At 36.7% G+C, this 20794-nt stretch overlaps 2 protein-coding genes and 1 long non-coding RNA gene across 3 annotated transcripts in view; 1 reads left to right on the top strand and 2 right to left on the bottom strand.

Moving 5' to 3' along the window:
* LOC112045109 (serine/threonine-protein kinase BRSK2) overlaps nucleotides 1-20794 on the top strand; it is a 54061-nt gene that overhangs the window by 5349 nt on the left and 27918 nt on the right. The window contains exons 3-7 of the mRNA XM_024081187.2: nucleotides 8269-8363; nucleotides 8933-9018; nucleotides 10694-10834; nucleotides 11675-11825; nucleotides 20170-20286. Of these exons, the coding sequence (XP_023936955.1) occupies nucleotides 8269-8363; nucleotides 8933-9018; nucleotides 10694-10834; nucleotides 11675-11825; nucleotides 20170-20286 (590 nt within the window). The remainder of the gene's footprint in view (nucleotides 1-8268; nucleotides 8364-8932; nucleotides 9019-10693; nucleotides 10835-11674; nucleotides 11826-20169; nucleotides 20287-20794) is intronic.
* Nucleotides 596-20170, bottom strand: LOC112045110 (uncharacterized). The gene is made up of 3 exons (XR_008251054.1): nucleotides 19429-20170; nucleotides 5756-5877; nucleotides 596-709 (listed from the first exon to the last, which is right to left on the bottom strand). It is a non-coding gene; the product is annotated as an uncharacterized LOC112045110 (long non-coding RNA).
* On the bottom strand, nucleotides 13000-19137 carry LOC112045108 (kinesin-like protein KIF23). The gene is made up of 2 exons (XM_024081186.2): nucleotides 16349-19137; nucleotides 13000-16044 (listed from the first exon to the last, which is right to left on the bottom strand). The coding sequence occupies exons 1-2, from the start codon at nucleotides 18948-18950 to the stop codon at nucleotides 15965-15967; spliced, it is 2682 nt and encodes an 893-aa protein (XP_023936954.1). The 5' UTR covers nucleotides 18951-19137; the 3' UTR covers nucleotides 13000-15964.

The following is a 20794-nucleotide window of genomic DNA, read 5'->3' as shown; positions in this document are numbered from 1 at the left end:
TTAGCATTTTGTATCTCGCACTAACGAAGATTTTAAGCTAATAATTATTAACGCTATATGGGTGAAATAGTTGATAAACCTCCAACAGTCAAAAATGTGGAAACCTAGAAAATTTACTGTAATCAGAAATTATGCAAGGCTATGTTTATCTACAGCACTTAAGTGCAATGAATTTTAAAATACCCTGTCGGGCTCTCCGATTATTTCTTTTCTATGCTATAGGTATTTTATATGGTATTACACAGCAAACAGTTTTAAAATTAGATGAGATCTATACCTACTAATATTATAAAGAGGTCAGATTTGACTAAGTAGGACTAAGGACTAAGACTAAGTTCATTTGAAGTAACGAAGAAAGAGATATTTGGGGAATGTTACTTATAGATTGTGAGGAGAAAATATCTCTGGCAAATGCAACGATTAAAAATAATGATTGATCAAAATTCCAAGGCTCCTAAACCAAAGTAAACACTGTATTACACTAAAATTAGTAGTTTTCCTGATCGAAAAAGTGACAAATACTCAATTTTATTTAACCCAATTATAGAGTTTTTTTTTTAATAATCAATTACAAAGTTAATTCATAAATAAGTTTAATTATTTAAATCAATCGTGTCTTCTGTATCTCTGTACCGCTGGATCCTCTTCTTCGTGTCGGATTCATCTAGAACTAACACATCTTCAAATAACGAATTTGCTAGGATTGGATCTGGAACAACAGAACGAGCAAGTTAAACCATCAGCTCCGTTTATGATCATTAAGTAGGTGTTCAAAGAAAAAGTCCTGTGAGAGAACTTTTCGGGATATCTACCATCGTCATTATTATAGGTTACAAAACAGCACTGCCTGTGTTTCAGTCTAAAATATTATATTTTCCGATATATTAGGTTACTACATTTTTAGCATTTGTATAATCAATGTAAATGGTATGGTTATCGGTGATAAATTAAAGACGCATGAAGTATCATGCGTCCGTAATTATCTCACGACAGGTCAACCGATGGACGACTAAATTAATTCAGCAATGGATGGTTCTTTGGACGATTCGGAGTCAGTAGAGTTAGTAAAACACGCTATCTTTGTCTCAAAAGTGCTTGTAAACTATATTGAATTAAAAGAATTTGAATTAATCTAGTCCTGTGACTAATTTTTTTCATTTCATTTAAATATTTTTGATTAAGCATAAAAAGTAGAAGAGGTTTTCGCAAATTTTCTTTCCAACGAATTGTTACATTCATTTTATTTTGCGCCATATTATGCAGAGAGCAGCCTACTTGACGAAAAGAGGTTTGTGCTTTCTGCAGCGCTAATTTTACTGCAAAAATGCATCAAAAGAAATATCGTCTTTCATGGCCGCCCGGTAAGATCTCTGAGATACGAGCGTTGCACGACACGAAAATTTTAATATTTTAAGCCCATGGTGCAGAACATAGCTAGGTATAATAGTACCTAGCCTACAAGCCCGTGTTAAAGGAGTTAAACTGGGCTCTAGTTCATTATTGGAGTAAATTCCTACCCACTCCAAGTTTTTCATTTATGTTCGATGGAAAACGAGTGCATCGGTCATGTAAAAAAGGGTGTGAATTTTCAAAACCTCCTGAATTATACCGATGCAATAATTTTTGCAGTGATGTTTTATTGCGTGCCAGGAAATTGTTTTTCTCCTAAATGTAGGGTCTGCTATGTTTTTGTGAGAGAACTTAGTTTTAATATTACTCCTTGGTCAGATCATTCTGAATGATCAGGAGACCTCTAGGTCTCCCGATACGCACTTTAAAAAGTACTAGATTAGAACAATAAGTATATGGATATGAGGATATGACCTATATAACCTTAATTACTGCACGATAAAGCAACAAGATTGAATCCCAAAATGCCCAAGGTTCGTAGATACTTGTAATTGTAAGTACGTAGTACCTGCCCACACGTATTAGGTACCTACAAGCTGTTCGCTTAGTTGGACATGGTTGAAGAGGTAAAGAGTATAATATTTTCTATCGTGTTACAAGGACAATGGCTAACACAATATTTAAAAGAACTTACTGCAAATAAAACTGTTATCGCCGCGTTGGCTGCTTTTAAATTTACATGTTTTTAATAAATAGTGTAGGAAGTAGTAGTCTGTGACGGATATGACGTCGCTCGATCTCGTGTTGTCTTCAGTGTGCTCGTGGCGTTCGAGCCGTCCACATCTCTTGTTGTGTAATTCTTTAAGGGTTACTTAGGATAGGCGGGGAGAGTGACTTGAGTGGAAAAGGGGAGTGTTTGTATACAGTCAAAGGTACCTTAAATCCTACACACATCGTTCACAAGTGCGTGACTCCACTCAAGGTCATTCTCTGCCATTCTAGGGTCTTATTTTGGTTACAGTTTGATTTGTTAATTAAGTTGTCCTGACAAGTGTTGTGAATCATAACCTTTGTTCGACATTAGTTTTCTTATATTTGTAATCACCTTTGAGTCCTATAATAAAACTGTACGTCAGAGTTTGATACAAATAACAAAAGTCACCTAAGTAGATACCTAGAATCTCTCAGTTTTACGGGCGTTTTTAATCTTAAACATCTTTGATACTCGAGTGTTGAAAGTGCTCTCGGGAGGCCATTGTCTGACAAGCTACTGAGCCAGCGCGAAAATAAATATTGTCGCAACTTTACTAAACTAAGTCATTTATGAAAAGCGCCGTCTCTTCGGGATTCCCTTGCATAAATCCTTTGCTGAACTGCTTGCGCAAATTGTTTAAAAAGTAGGGTAATAAAGGATTTAAGAAGTCGCAATATTTTTTGAATTTCGCTTCAATGGAAACCGAAGCAATGCACTTTTTGCGAAAATGATAAAAGTTTTTTCATGTACCAAAACTGTTTAAAACTACTAACTATATCTATGCTCTGTGACTCGTATGCTTAACACCAAATTGCATCGGTTCTGTAATCTGTTTGTAGCTCTTTCTAGCTTTATTTTATAGTTTAAGGAAGGAGTATTGAAAACCAAATCAATACTATATATACCTAGGTTGCCATCTTATATCATCATCATCATTATCAACCCATATCCGGCTCACTGCTGAGCTCGAGTCTCCTCTCAGAATGAGAGCGGTTAGGCCAATAGTCCACCACGCTGGTCCAATGCGGATTGGCAGACTTCACACACGCAGAGAATTGTGAAAATTCTCTAGTATGCAGGTTTTCTCATGATGTTTTTTCTTCACCGTTTGAGACACGTGATATTTAATTTCTTAAAATGCTAAAATAAAACTGAAAAGTTGGAGGTGTATGCCCCGGACCGGATTCGAACCCACACCCTCCAGAATCAGAGAGGTTATATCCACTGGGCTTTCACGGCTCTTAACCATCCATATACCTACTCGTATATTGATATTATCCATGGAAGGTGTAAGGTGTTTGTAAATCCTCTCCATTAAGTAGGTACATAAGTTTTGATAGTTGCTTTTAATAGTTCCTTTTTAAGAGCTTTTCTGAATTCACTTGAGTGAGGTCTTAGCTTGTTCCGTCAACTTTTACCTACTATAAACCATTACTTAGCACTAGTACCTACTTTGCATAAATTCAAGCTGAGGCAGAAGCAATTTACTTTTTCCGTGGAGTGTTAAGTTATTAAATAGTCTTTACAAACTTTAAATTGAAATTGCATTGCTTCTGTACATTGTTATTCAAGCTAAGTTCCGAATAAGCACTAAATCTACCCAATAGGTACTATCGTTTTTCTTTTTTTTTATTAATAATTTCGAATAGTAAGTACATGGAATAAAGGCCCGAAATATATCTATCGTAAATAAGTAAAAGTTAAGGATTTGTGATAAAACTTAATTTAAAATCATGTATTTTTTAAAATTTTCCAAATTAGTGAATTATTCACGCCAATTGTTTTTTAAATTACCGCTTTTTTATTATATTTTTCTTTATTCTTTCACATGAGGAAAAGGCAAAGGTATTACACCGTACAGCCATGTCTTCAAATCTCGCCCTTTAAATTTGCAACTCAAAAAAAATCAAATATAGAAATGAACGCATTCCACAGACAAGAACGCTGCATTTCATTCCAATTTCAAGTTTTTATTTTTATTAAACAATCAGGGCCTTACCTTTGATGATTCTATTTACGAATAAATATAATTGGTCGGTATAAAGTAAGCTAGTACTTGCTTAGTACCCGTAACAGACAAAAATTAAAAAAAGAGTATTACTTTAGCCCCGCTGTGGAGTGGTAATATGACAGTGTTTTTGAGCAAGAGTAATGAACTTACAATATGTATTAACTGGTTTAACGGTGGTCCAGCGGGTTCGAACCGATAACCTCTCGGTGTTGAGTCCGGCCCTTTTCCCTAGGAGCTACTATGGTTTGAAAGATTTGTGGGAACGTTAAGTTTGCGTAACTAATTAATGACGATTCGACCCCTACACAAACAACTGTAAAACTTGTGACCCAATTTTGTGCACTGTCAGTTCCCTGTCACATTCAGTACGGAAACCTTTTTGGGACACGTCGGATATATCAGCTGGGTTATTCGATTACTGGGTAGCTGTTAAAATTAATTTATTTAAACAAAATTGGTTATTTGTTATGATAAACACCAAAATTGATTTTTACGACGAGTGGGCGTATAGATCGAACAAGTGAAGGATTCTAAGATTGAACCACGAGCAAAGCGAGGAGTTAACAAAATCCAATCAATATGTCATGACCCGTTCCAAGACTCGAACCCCCTTGATCAGAAGGGGCATTGGCTTACCACTGTACCAGCGAGGCCTTTCTAATATCTACTAATGTAATCAATAGAGGTTGGCATATTTTTTGCACTGTTTAAATATATTTTGATTTTTGAATTTTTAAGACATTAAATGCCACAAGAATTAAAAAACATTATAAATAAACAAACAATTTTTATTGTTTACTAACCGACGATGTTGTTTATAAGGTCTGTTTTTAAAAACCTGTCGACTTTCAGCTATAGCATGACTTAGCTTAATCTTCTGGTGAAGCCACATCAAAATCTGTCAATCAATCAAAAGTTTACCTCAGTGGTAAAGGTGCCGGACTCGTAACCAAATAACGAGAGTTGGTGGTCCGATCCCCGCCTACTAGACTATTGTCTTGCCCACTTCTATTTCGCGGGTGACGGAGGGGAAGGACTGCGCGGGTGTGAAGTCGTACGCATGTGGCCGAGGGAAGGACTGTGCGGGTATAAAGTCGTGCGCGAAGGACATGCTACCCCCTCCCGGCCCGCGTGGACCACGTGGTGGTGGATCGGGAGTGTTACGAACGAATTTGCCAAGCTATAACACAGTATTTTCCGAATAATTGAATGGGACCGGAAATATCCTACTAATATTATAAACGCGAAAGTTTGTATGGATGTATGTTACTCTTAAACGCCGCTACTACTGAAGCGATTTGGCTGAAATTTCAAATGAAAATAGATTTTACTGTGGATTAACACAGGCTACTTTTTATCTCGAAAAATTCCATGGTTTCCCGAGATTTGCGAAAACTGATGATTTTGATGATATGAATGTTTGTTACTCTTTCACGCCTCGACTACTGAAACGAATTAGCTGAATTATAGCATGGATAAACACATAGGCTACTTTTTATCCCGAAAAAATCCATTATTCGCGAGGGATTTGTGAAAAACTAAATTCCACGCGGACGAAGTCGCGGGCGTCCGCTGGTGGTTCATATTTAAAAGGTATGGCAAATATTCTTTAAAAAAAAACGAAAATAAATGTTTCTTACTGTTAGAGCTTAGAGGTATGTTAATGGGCATGATGGAGATTCCTGGGGGCATCGCCTGGAGCGAGGCCTTGTATTCTTGAGCAGGTTTGCAGATCGCCTTTGAAATCAGTAGCAGAAGAAAGCTGAAACAATTTACAATGTGTTATGTTCCCCTAAACTGGAAGGTTTATGAACTATCAATAGGTTTCTGGGTCTATTTAACCTTATAAATTCAAATTCAGATCAAGTATGAATGGGGAAAAAAAGCCGTGGTAGCCCAGTGGATATGACCTCTGCCTCCGATTCCGGAGGGTGTGGGTTCGAATCCGGTCCGGGGCATGCACCTCCAACTTTTCAGTTGTATGCATTTAAAGAAAATAAATATCACGTGTCTCAATCGGTGAAGGAAAACATCGTGAGGAAACCTGCATACCAGAGAGTTACCTTAATTCTCTGCTTAATTCTCCTATTAAACTCAGCTTATATTTGCAATATAATTTTGAGAATTTACTCCGATTTTTTTTAATTTGGCGAGCGCCAAATCAGTCTCTACTTTCATTAGCCAAACATAAATGCATTTTTCGCAATATTTACCATAGACGACAGATTCTATTCAATATAATTACCTGTTCACCAGTAAAGCCATATTATCGACGTCTGATATCCGTTTACCTCTAACAACGATATCCAATGTACTGATAAACGGTCCGCTTTGAAACAGCTATTTACTCAGATTTCCTATCCAGCATCGGTGTAATACTTGGAGATGATATTACACCCTATGAGAAAATTATTTCTGTGATCAAACCAAATTGATTTATAAAAGTAGGCAATCACATTGATTTATTTCGTGTAAGGTTGCCACGAACTAGGTGGTCTGTGACACTTATTATACAAGCACTGTTACAAAGTCAAGTTTTTAATTAGTATTTTTCTGATTAGTGATTCTACCACTGGTTCGGAAAGGAGATTATCGATATCTACTGAAAATACATTTACATATTTTCAATAACTAAACTATCATGATATTAAATTAAAATTAAGAATTAAAACAGTATTTTAAATCAAAATTTATAATGAATAAAATAATTATAAGAAATACACATCACCTAAATGTTCACCCAGAAGCAAGGTACCCAATACGCTGGCGCTATTAGCCTTCTGGATAGCTAGGATTAACCTTTGGGCCAAAAAAACCCAGCTCTTGAGTCACCTGACGCATGGATCTACTTATTTGTCAGACATATCACTGACAAATTGATAGATAAATACTTAGGTAGTTGTTGGAAAATTATTTCTTTGACAGATTCGCGGACGTCCAACAACGTAGTGTAACAGCTCAGTACATTTATTATTTACGTACCCGCAAGTTTCGCGGAATATTGGAATTACAAACCTTCAGCAGAACTCGGCGTTTTTCTTGATAACTTCGTTCAAAACTTTCATTGCGAATAATATTCTTGGGAAGTTTTATTAAAAATTCCAAATTAAGTCCGTATTTCTTACCTAGCAAATCTTATAAGACGTATAGCTTATATTTTAAGCAAACATCCCAAGGCTTAGTTAGGTACTTATGAGAAATTTCGACCATCATACCTGGTATACAACAGTTATGAATAATTTACTACGAGTAATAACAAGTTATTCTAAGTCTATGCCAGCCAATAATTTAGATGGAATTACCTATCAATACTTTCCATAGAAAGGTTTAGGTACAGTTTACCGGAAAAAAATATGAAACTTTACACGCGCTGACCTGACAATCGTGCATTACTTTAATGAACAATACAGATCCATGAATAGGGGCAGGGTAGGCGTAGGGTAGGGGTAGGGTAGGGTAGGTTATGGTAGGGTAGGGGTAGTTGAAAGTTTACATCGAGTTCCACGCGGACGAAGTCGCGGGCGTCCGCTAGTTCTTATATAAGAAGCCTGACGCCACCACCTATTATTTTTTTTTATAAAAAATATAAAAATATTTTCAACATTTTAAGGGTTCCGTACCTCAAAATGTAATCTCAAAATGAAAACCGTACCTTTAATACTCTGAGTGTACCGTGTACCTACTGTCTCATGAAGTTGTGAAAAAATTTAACTTCTAGGTTTTACTTATATGAAATAAAAGATCATCATTAACATGCTCAACATTGAGCCGAATATGGGTATATTCGGCTCAATGTTGAGCACAAGTCTCCTCTCAGCATGAGAGGGGTTAGGCCTTGTCCACCACGCTGGCCAAATGCTGATTGGCAGACTTCACACAAGTAGAGAATTAAGGAAATTCACAAGTATGCTGGTTTCCTCACGATGTTTTTCCTTCATCTTTTGAGTCAAGTGTATATATGCATTCTAAAATGCACATAACTGTAAAGTTACAGGTGCATGCCCCGGGTCGGATTCGAACCTACGCCTTCTGAATCGACGGCACAGGTCATGTGGTCATATCCACTGGGCTATCACGTTTCAAATAAAAGATACGGCCGTTTATTCAGCAAAAAACACATATTTCGACACTCAAACCTACTTGTTTGTTGCAGGACTGGTAAAGCTGGGCGTGCAATGTGTGACGGGAAAGAAAGTCGCCATCAAGATCATCAATCGGGAGAAGCTCAGCGAATCGGTGCTAATGAAGGTAATATTTTAGGTCGACACGACTTGTACAATACGATTTCTTGAGCACTAAAGCTACATAAATAATGATTTATTTATTTTGCTATCATCCGCGAAAAGTCGACGAAACCATGCGACAACGTCACCCAGGACACCCGACAAGGAGATTTTGACTTGTAGAGTCAACATCTCCTGAGGATGCTCCGGTTTCGGAGTGAAACGTACGTAGAGAGTACTTTGTCGGACCTGGGTGACGTTGTCGCATGGGTTCGTCGACTTTTCGCGGATGATAGCAAAATAAATAAATCATTATATAATCATGATGAACTTCCGCAAAGTAACGCCTGCTTCTATCCAAAACTAAAGCTACTGTTACACATGCTAATTTCAAGCACGAAAACATGCTACTATTGAGCAGTTGCTACTTATTAGCATGTGTAGCGCAACATTGCTAATAATGAGCATGCTTATTTCGAGCTTGCTCAAGAATCAACAGTCTTGCGATTTATGAGCACGCTACTTGCTGCGCGGGTGAAAGGGGCGTGCTTTTAGCGCGGCTGATAATTTAAGATATTTTCTTCCTGTTTTCAGGTGGAGCGGGAAATAGCCATAATGAAACTAATAGAACATCCACACGTGCTTGGCTTGTCCGATGTATACGAAAACAAAAAATATCTGTAAGTATACCAACGAGTACCTACCAGCGGCGAAGATTTTATGCAAGCCGATTCCCATCGGGTTACCTTTAAAAATCCACGCATATTCATTGTTGTACTGTTGACTGTAAACTTGCTTTACTATTGCCATACTTAATTTATATACAACTAGCAGACGCCCGCGACTTCGTCCGCGTGAAACTCGATGTAAACTTGCAACTACCCCTACCCTATCCCTACCCTACCCGGTACCCCTACCGTACCCCTACAATATTGGTTTGTAGTACATGCTATGTATCAGAGATGGCGCTGTATGTGAAAAATGATTTTCCCGCTTTTCTGTTGTAATTTTTCCTGAATTTTCTTTGCTATAAACCTCACGGAGCCCGAGACCTTCGTAACGAATGCAAAACCGTGGAAATCGGTTCGTGCGTTCTGGAGTTATAGCGTCAGGAAGGAAAACCCGACTTATTTTTATAAAGTAGATTTAAAAAACTGTCATCATCCCTTTGGGTTCAAGACCTCAGGTATGCCTCAGGTTTGGGTGTTCAAATTAATTTTATGTAGAGTTGGTACATAGGTAGGTATTAGGTATACCTATCTTTATCTATGCACTGAGCATTAAGTTTTGCTATTGGCTGCCATATTGAAATCTTATTACTGCACTCCCGAGGGACCTTGCTTCATTATTTGCAGACTCGATATTTTATAAAATTAATAGAGAATATTTCTTACCGGCTGTCTGATTTTTTTCTATTTTGTTTTTCCTGAAATTTCGAAAGTTTTTCGTTTTAATCAACTTCATGTATAACAGCTAACCGGACACTCAGTGGACACCATGGCATGGCATGGCAAAAATGCCCTGCCTACCCTAAATCTCATTACGGTCCTGTATTGCGATGGGAATTTTCCCCTTCGTACCTATAGTGCATACCCTAGTTAAAAACCCTGTGCACACCACTGCGGACACTGCCACCAAAAAAAAAATCTAGGGAACATACCTACGTAAAACATGTCTACCATACCAACGGTTTTCTGATTTTCGTCCTACACTACAGGGATTTATCTACCTAATACCTATCCGTCACATCTGGACATAGGTCTCATGGACTTATATCTACGAGTATATCAGGTAACTAGCGGTCGCCCGCGACCTCGTCCGCGTGGAAATCAATGTAAACTTTCAAGCTCTATTTTACCACTTTAGGGGTTAAATTTAAAAAATTTTTGAATCACATTATATTTCGTATTGATGAACAAATTTTTAAAACTATAAATCTTAAAATGAAAGACTTTCCATACAAACGTTCAACCCCTATTTCGCCCCCTTCTTATTTTATTTTCGCAATAAAAAGTATCCTATGACCTTCTCCGTATCATGGTCTGGTCTAGAGGTTTTTTTTTTATTATTCTTTACAAGTAAGCCCTTGACTACAATCTCACCTGATGGTAAGTGATGATGCAATCTAAGATTAAATCGGGCTAACTTCTTAGGAGGAGGATGAAAATCCACACTCCTTTCGGTTTTTACACGACATCGTACCGGAACGCTAAATCGCTTGGCGGTACGTCTTTGTAGACGGCGGTAGGGTGGTAACTAGCCACGGCCGAAAAAAATGGTTGGCTCTACGTTAGCTTAAGCGCAAAGAATATATACTCTACGAGAGCTTAAGCGTTTTCTATGTTCTGTTCTAAGGTACCTAGTGCTGGAGCATGTAAGCGGAGGCGAACTGTTCGACTACCTAGTGAAGAAGGGCCGCCTCACGCCGAAGGAGGCGAGGCGATTCTTCCGGCAGATCATCTCCGCGCTCGACTTCTGCCACAGTCATTCCATATGGTAAGAATTAATAAAGAAAACCAACCGTTTTTCATACATTGTTTGTCCCAGGGTTTGATGATTGAACCGTTAAAACTCCGGGCGGCGAAAACTCACGCTACATCACTGGCAGCCCTGAATTTGCTTTAGGCCTAGTTCGGACTACTTTAGTACTTTATCCAAAAATTGTTCGTACTCGACTAAAATAATAAAGAAGTCCGAACTAGGCATAAGTATAGGCTATTAGGTATATTGGCTAAGGACACCAAAGGGTACCAAAGACGACGGAGAAAAACAAACGAACACACAAAAGTTAAAGCAATTTCAAATGAACGTTAATCTACTTACATTTTTTTAAATTATTTTTTTTCCCGTAGGGAAAGATTGCTTCAGACATCAAGTTACTTTAATCTTGTACTGGCCAGGGCTATATCTACCCCTTCTACGGAAAGAGGCATAACCCTAAAATGGGCAGTTAAATTAAATTTTAAGGGTCCGTTTTTGTATCTACTACGTACGTTCGGAACCATCGATATAAATCGTTAGATGGGCCGCTCCATATTAAAGAACGCACAATGTTATGTCATTACTCAAAGACGTGCACGCACATCTTAACTTAGTATGCAACAAGCGCATGCTGTGACTTAAAGAAAATATTTTACCGTTCTTTTTCGTATAATAATTATGCCTTCGTGATCATTTTGGAAGTGTAAAAACAAGCCGCAACACGAATAATGAGAAAGTTTCATACGTAAGTGTTTGCGAAACCAATGACAATTCCGCGACGCTTCGGGGCCCATCTAACAATCTACGATCGATGTTCGGAACCCTAAAAAGCGGTCATGATGATCTTTCTTGCAGCCATCGCGATCTGAAACCCGAGAATCTCCTGCTGGACGAGCGCAACAACATCAAGATAGCAGACTTCGGCATGGCGTCGCTACAACCGGCCGGCTCACTGCTGGAGACGTCGTGTGGCAGCCCACACTACGCCTGTCCTGAAGTTATACGGGTAAACTACCCTCACTATTTAGTATCTAGTATCTTCATTGAAAAGTGTCGCAAATGAGCTAGGCTCCTCTGGGACACTGTGGCGTGAATCAAGTTTTTAACAGAAGTAGGCGGACAAGGCTATACCCAATTATATTAAATACTGTTAGCGTTAATAGCGCATGAAAAAAGACGCGCTCAAAAGAGGAAATTTATAGTCAAATCAATCTTAGTTGTGGTCAACAAAGAACGTTATTTAAAACTAAATACATAATATATAGTTTTTATACTTGCTTTTTATGTATAATGGAATTAAAAACAAAATTGAGCATGGTGATTTTGTAGGGACGTACCGATCTATAGTATAAATTTATCATTGGCTATAACTCATAACTAATCCTCATATCATACAGACGTTAAAATAGCTAGCTAGCTTCTGTCACAGGCACCTGCACGGATGTACAAAAGTTCTCACCAAGGTTTTTTTATTAACAACATGCCGACTAGTCGATAAAGCCACATCTCTACTATTGATAAAACTTTAACGTTTCAACAATAATGATATTTGTATTTGTATCCTCCGAGTAGGCAATGAATTTTTGTATCTATGAAGTGCATGCCACTGGAGCCTTGCTTCATTTAGACACAGAAAACATGTTAAGACACAGAATTCAAAAAGTTTGGTACTTAATATATTCGTTCATAGTATATCGCGACGAGTAGAAGCCACTGGGATGGGATGGTAGCATAATTTTTGCGGTAGAGGAAACATCTCGAGCAGGTCACAGGACTTGTGACCTTGGATGTAGGTTTAACGGATCCTTATAGAATGCATTAAAACTCACTGTCCCCTGTCCGACATGTTCTCCATACACACAATAAATAATTTATGATCAATTACTACACTACAAGACATTATTGCAAAATCACTAACAAAACAACGCGACAGTAAGAACCTTGTCCAATAAATAAATAAACTTTAGATAATCAGCTAATGGGGATAAACACTGCAAAAAGTAATTTTAAAAAATTGGCAACCATCTTTCATGAAAAATAAAACACCTCCACATACCAGAAAGGTATTTAATACATTTCCAAAATTAACTAAAAATTACAATGTACAAGAAAATTAAATGTAACAAAAAGAAACTACGTACATTTTTAACCGACTTCTATTTATACACGTAAGAGGTAAGTATTACATAATAATTAAATCAACTATTTAAGTACCGTTTTAATTAAATAACTAAATAATAAAACTAAATATAAACTTTTATTGTTACAACAAGCTGTAAAAAGTTTGTACTTGAGATTCAGTTAAATAAACACATAAAAACGAATTATTCAATGTTTTATGATATAAAATAATTAAATTTATTTATGCAAAAAAAATGTCAAAAATTATATCACCGTGAGGAACTTACAATAGGCGTTCGTCGAACGTCATTTGCTGATGATGATGATTGCTAAGCAGACTGAAAGTCTGCTCTATTAACCTTATTTTATGAACGCTGAAAATTATTTTATTCCTACCCTAAGTAAGTATTGTGGCCAATTATAAAGTTAGACTTTGGAAGGTTGAAGGCCCCTCAACCGTCCATGTGTAAAGCATATTTATTTCAATATTTTCCATGGCATGATATATTTTTTTTTATGAGAAATATTGGAATAAGCTTGCGCTTGATCACAATCTCACCTGATGGTAAGTGTAGATGTGACCAAAGGTGAAAAGCGCTTGCCTAGAAGATGCCTATTCACTCTTATCTTAAAGTTGCCCAGGAAATACTGACTTTGGGAGAAAGTTCCATACCCTAGCCAGTAGCCATGCGTTTATGAAACGAAGAAGCAAATCGCTTCGTACAAGTTCTAGGGATGTCAATAACATAGGGATGGAAACATACCCGGTGCCTTGCAATACGATGGCTTTAGCTTCACAGCAACCCTTTGATATACACTGTAATAGATATTTTAAATACTACTTTCAGGGTTGTCACTAAGCTTAGGATCTCACGACTGATGACACGCATGATTTCTATGATATTCCATAGAAAATATAAAAAATAATTGTTCTTGGACAATTGAGGATCTGAACCCTTGAAACCGGCGAGCTTCCAAAGCCATCACAGTCCAGCCTCCATATTTGGCTACCATACTTACTTAAGGTAACGTTTGGCGACTATGAAATATAGACGCAGACGGCGCAATTCTGATAGGGCTGTACAAATCATCTTACATAATAATTAATAAATCTTACAAAAAATTAACCGCTCCGGAAAATAAAAAAAATAAATTTTTACACCTATTTTCACAAGTGTTTCTTAAGTACACTATTACAGTAAAAAGAGGATGTTTAAAAAAATCTTTTACTTTTAGTTAAAATCACAGACAAGTGTTGAAGCGAGGACACATTTTGTTTGAGTATAAGTAGTACTTTTTTTTTAATTTTGAGCAATTTTGAAGAATATTTTTAAGTGTTCTAAATACTTTATATATATATTAATGTATATATTAGTAGTAGTGCTACATTCTAATGGTGCTATTCAATGTACAATATTTTAAGATTTATGATTTTTTAGTCTATTTATATATAATATTAATATGAATAATTTAATTCATAATTAAATATGTCAAATTTAAATATATCTTCGGATATTTTTGAACAAAATGTAAGACTAAGGTAATAATTATGCCATTTAGCACGGATATATGAGGTATTGTAATAAGTATTGTACATTAATACATAGTATAGTCTATTAATACATTTAAAAAAAAACAAAATAATACAAACAATCATCAAAACTAGCAGGGCAGGTAAATAACGTATGGCAAGCAGGGATGCGAACCTGCGACCCCTTGAAGAGCCGTGGCTAATATTTCGATTTAGAATAATAAAAATGAATTTTACATTTGACAACCCTGATGCGTCTTTCACACGTCTTTCACAAACAAACAAACAATAAAAATATTACATTTTATATGCAGTAACGGCGATACATAACAACAATTAAATGTTGAGTATATGCCTGCCTAATATTTTCTTTTAAATTCAAAATTTCTACACATAAAACATTCTTTAACATGCTTATATTATTACATACAATACTCCAAGTGGTTACGTGAGGAACTAAAAATCGTGCAAAAATTCCCAGCAGTAATTTTATCAGTAAAATATTTTGGTAGCCCTAACAAGAAAAAAATATATTCCCACATGGTTCCCACCAAGTCGTTTTAATCCAATTATCGCCAGTTTTCGACTCACCACAAGGACGGATGTCGAGAGATTTAAGGCATCCTGTATTTAAGTTGTTAAAATCTTTTCAATTTACATTGATCAAGACCCTTGACTTGACAATTTTTATTTCAACCATTATGATAAATGTCAGACAAGACCTACTCTTTTATGAACTACTATCGGACGCTCGCGACTTCGTACGCTTGAAATCGATGTTAATGTGTGTATTATATGTATAATAATAGTAAATTAATCATTTTACAAGAGCATACTCAAAACATGAATGATTTAGAAAAAAACCTTCAACCCCTTAAGGTAGAATATTGAAAAATATTGAATTACTTTATTTTTAGTTTTTTTCGGGTAGTACACATACCAATTATATGGAATGTTACTTGGAAAATGAAGGACTTTCCATAGAAACATTAAAGTCCTGTTTCACCCCTTTCTGAATTAATTTTTGCGACAAAAAGTATACAATTCTTCGTATTATGGTCCCAAATTGTGCAAAGTCATTTTAATTCATTCAGTTGTTTCAGCGTGATGCCCGGTCAATAAAAATACTTTTGAAGTCAAAAATAAAATATTTTTATTAAATGGAGTATTTCCCATAACTTCAAGGTGCTGATGAAACCACCTTATAGAAACAGAACTGCGAAATGCGTGTAATTTTTATTCATATCTACCTACGATTTTTTTCAAATATTGGCGCTATTACTATTAACTAAATTTTGTTTTTATTGAATTGATTTCAGCAAAATCTCTTAATAAGATTGTAGGATACAAAAATGCGTTAACACACAGAAGCTCTATTCTGTTTTCAATGTTTTACATAATTGTACTAACATTTGTCTATATTCATAGTTACATCAAAATTAGACCATTCGTTTATTACACAAAGACGTTTTGATAGTGGAGTGTAAAATAACTTACGCGAACGAATATAAGTATGGTATGTTACTAGACAATCTCATATCTTGCGAAGAGCCCCCGTCTTGAGTCTTGGCGTCTAAAAATAACAAAAAAAAAACGTCTTTAATAATAAACGAATAAAACCCATTTTGTGAACAACAAATAAGCCCTTAGGACCTCACTGTAACCGACTCGGTTTATGATAAAAACTTCCAAGTTATGCCTTTGTATTTTGCATACACACAGGTATTGATCTTCATTCTAACATCAAAATTTATTATATATATTAAATTGTCATAATATTTAAAATATATTGGTTGGTGTTAATAAATACAATGTTATTTAATATTACTTAAATCACAAAAATACAATTCAATCATCATCAACTCTTTGTTTCTTACTTGTATTGGATGGTGTATGTGGTGGAGAGCCTCCAGTGTCTCGCCGTTTGCCCGAATGCCTTGCACAGGTGGTGCCGGACGTCCTGCGAGATGTGTCAGGCTCTTTTGTGGGAGAGAACTGTTTCAGCATCTCTACGTCGTTGAATATCACTTGAGCTCCACCGCCGCACGTCGGTACAATGTTCCCCTTGTATAGTGTTGTGCTTAACTCCCCGTCTGTGTCTTGATCTTGAGTTACTAGACAGTATTTTGACTTTTTAGAGCTGGTTATGTCTTTGACATTGGTAAGTTTGTTTACACATTTGCTGTTCGCTATGTTCGGTTTCATGACTGTGCCCATTGGGACGATTTTGCTTGGTGCATGTTCGACCCACCCTTTACCATCGGCAGAGAGGGAGCGTTTATAACGAGGGTTGGCTATGGCTACTCCACGGCGAGAAGTTGCTGGGGTATCGCGAGATTCTCTAGTCTGTGGTGCCGTGGTAAATGGCGTCAGCAGATGAGCTGGCAATGCTCTTGGTGTAGAACCAGGTGTGAAGTCTCGCACACTAGTTTGTGCTGCCATATCCCCAGTTCCTTTCCTCAAATCTGTAATATTATCACTTCTGCCACCATTCAGAGCTTGCGCGATAATTCTTAACCTGTTTTCCTTCTCTTCTACCTCATTCTGCAGTTGTTGCTTTTCAGAGTTTATTTCTTTCGCCTTCTCATGTTCTGCAGCGATTTTGTGATGATACTTCCTCTCCAGAATTTTCTTCTGCTTCTCTTTGTCCAATTTGTTTTGGCTGAGAAGTAATTCTTTTTCTTGCAAATCACGTTTAAGAGCTGACGAGTATTCGCTCATTTCAGACAGCTTTCGTTGATACGAGAGCGCCGCGTTTTCACTAGCCGTTATCCGATCTTCTAAAGCCTTGTTACGACGCTGGGCCGCCGCTAGTTGTCCTCGTAATGAGACATTTTCACTCTTGATGTCCATAGATTCCTTTTCCATATCCAGTAACATAGATCTGAGTTTCTCATCCTTTAGTGCTTTACTTCTCTTCAGTGTTTCTCTACGACTTATCCTCATCTCCAAATGTGCTATTAACTCTTTGATTATATGAGATGCCTGAGAGCTATTCAACTCGAGGCTAGGGAAGTCTGGTCCTAGGCTATAAACCAACCCCAGGTCCATTTCCAGATCTTTAGCTTCAGGTCTATTGATGTTATCTCTTGCAGTCGTAAATAACCTATTAGCTTTACGACGACCTGTCATTAAGCCTAATGTAGAAGCTGCATTATTGATTTGGGGTTTCAAAACTTCCACTTCAGCAGCCATCTCTGCAAATCTCATCACTTGTATAGTTTCATCGTAATCCTCTGCTCTTAGATTAGCACAGACAATCATACGTACATGACCATGGCCTTCAAAATAATTTTTAAACAAATGTGTGATTTTAGAGTCCCTATAAGGCACCTTATTTTTAGCACCATTTATTTGATTCTCACGTAAAATTTCCATGCAAGATCTTAGAGTCATCAATGACTTGTTAATGTTCCCAGCTTCCCTCAAACGCTGGCCTGTGTTTTTTGTCCTGTTTGTGCGCTCGCTTCCAGCTAAATCAACAAGACTAAGTTGGCTTATTGATAGATACTCCTTATTTTGTATCACAGCTTCCCCCATGGAGTCTACTGGGGCCTGTACCAATCTGATAGTGAAAACAGAATGGCTTCTACTCGACTCTGCATTTAGAGTTGTGTGAGCCATTCTTTTTCTTTTTAAACCTAAATAAAAAGCATCAAATGCTTCCTCAGCAGATTTTATCTCCACCTCTGTAACTCCATGGACATACATGTTACTTGCAGCATCTTCCCTGATAACTTTCGATTGTAAGTTTTTGGTTATAGATGGGCCATCGTCCAACAGATCAAACACACTGTTATTATAAATTTCTATGTAAGTTACAAACACAGCATACTGGTTATCTTCATTGAGTCCATCTATTTTATTCATTTCTGTATCAGACATGGCTAGATTGGGATTAGAGTTATTTTTTCTATTACTTTTAAATTTGTGCAGTTCTTGTTGCCTCTCCAGCATGGCCTCAGCTTCGTTTTGAATATCGAACATATTCATCTTGTCGGGCTTGAATACGTACTTGTGCGCTTGTAGTTCGTTTATAGTTTTAAACAAAACATTAAGACATCTGGGTAAAATGCCGCAGTTTTGTGGCTCGCCGGTCATTGTGAAGGTTTTCCCGCTCCCGGTAACTCCGTAAGTGAACAAGAGGCCATTTTTACCTTTAACGAGTCCTTCGACCAAGGGAAGAGCTACTTTGTCGAAAATATCTTGTTGGTTTGCGTCCGGCGGGAACACTTCTTTGAAAGTGTATTTCATCGTTTTGGCGCCTTCATTTCTGTAACTTATCGCTGTTGAAGGCGGCGTTAGTAGAAGTGTGGTCGGTGACAATATTTTAATGCAAGGAATATCGGTATCCCGTGGCATGGGGCGCAAACGGCAGTATACTTCCACTGGATCTTTCTCACCTTGAAACAAATTTTGTTTACTCCTAGAAGGTGTCCGCATTTCGTTAAGTCTTGCTTTCGATTTTGCTGACTTCATTTTAACACAATTCACTAAACTTATTTATTGTACTCGTAACCAATTCGTAAATATATTTTCAATTTTCAATTGCACCCACTTTCAACGGTTTCACAAAAATCAAAGCAACGGTCGATCAAGTCAAGAACATTATTCGATTTTATAAAATTCTAACGTGAATTTTTTTAGGTTTCCTTTGTCTCTTTTTCTGTAGCAGTAACATGTATAGTGCTATCTCTATTAGCATAAAAACGGTTGTCAGACGGGATCATTTTAATTTAGTCGCCTTATGAAGTACTATTTGACAAAACCGTGCCGGCTGTTGCGGTGCTGCCATAAAGTAAAAGAATTTTCCCATAAATAACGAACATTATTTTGTGGTATAGCCTAAAATTAATAGTAAAGTTAGGTTTAATACCTTATTTTAAAATTGTAAAAATGCGTAATGTTTCATTAAAATAAATCTGTTTGTATACTCAATGATATAACATATTTTTACCTGACTGCAAGTAGGCCATATCTACGACAGATATGGCCCGCCCACTGCCACTTCAGTTTGCTAATCCTTTGGGCTCCAACAATTATTATCTATGTATGAACGCGCTAATCTCAGGAACTACTGGTCCGATTTAAATTTTTTTTTCAGTATTAGCCCATTTATTGCGGAAGGCTATAGGCTATATATTATCCCCATATTCCTACAGGAACGGAAACCACGCGGGTAAAACCGCGTGGCGCCAGCTATTTGTTTATATATTTGTTATATGTCCACTACCCTTTTAATCTTGTATTCTTAATACTCTGCTTGACTGCTTATAAACAAACACTCTATGTCTTTAATAATGGGAGAATTTATTTTATAGCCACATCTAAGCTTCCGTTTTGTTATTTCAAAGTAAAACTACAGATAATAATTATAAAACTTAATAAAAGAAATTGTACATTTCAATTTTACCTTATTAAATTGATTACGTAAAGTATTTTTTAAACATACAGTTAAAATTAATGTGTAATCTTAAATATTCATCAACATTTCATCAAAATCTAACAATATAAATACATTTCGGTATAAGGTCTTAGCTATAGATAATACACTGTCTTAGCTATAACAAAACGCTACTTCTGTCAATTTGTAATTTGAAATTTTGAATTCTTAATTGTTTGTAAACAGATAAAGTGGTTAGCTTATTATTTATCAAATAATAAGATAAGTTAGTTCGTTAGTATAATTTCTGTTCAGGGTGAAAAATACGATGGACGGCGTGCCGATGTGTGGTCTTGTGGCGTTATCCTCTACGCGCTACTTGTTGGAGCTCTTCCTTTCGACGACGATAACTTGAGGCAACTATTGGAAAAGGTACAGTAAATAATTTTCTTCTTTGTACACTCATTTGTGGGCCAAAATACCATACCTACCACTTCCAAATACCTAGCAAGCATTAAAATTTCTCATTCATAATTTGTAATTTATATTTAAACTGTCTATACTAATATTATACATAAAGAAATATTTGATTGTTTGTGTACATTGAATAGGGGATATATAGATTCTCCTCAGTTGAATCTGCTCAATCAAATGAGTACAAACTGCTATAGTAATTGCAATATCAATTGAATTTTTAGTCCAGCAATCATTTTCCTGTCATATCTATTTACTAACATTTATAGTCTCACGACTCAGTTGATAATGCACTTTGTCTTTGTATTGAAGTTTAGGCCCCTTCCTCTTCTTCTTTCCTGGGCCTTTTCCACACTTAGCCACTAAAGGTTGGGCGTTGTACGTAAGTCCATTTGGTGCTGATCCCCACTGGAGTCATTCCAGCTTACAGAGCTTGCTCCAGAAGTTTAGCAGGCCGAGCCGGCCT

This window comes from Bicyclus anynana, chromosome 8 (genome assembly GCF_947172395.1).
Source record: "Bicyclus anynana chromosome 8, ilBicAnyn1.1, whole genome shotgun sequence".
Taxonomy (NCBI): Eukaryota; Metazoa; Arthropoda; class Insecta; order Lepidoptera; family Nymphalidae; genus Bicyclus; species Bicyclus anynana.
This window is presented reverse-complemented; position numbering and strand designations above follow the sequence as displayed.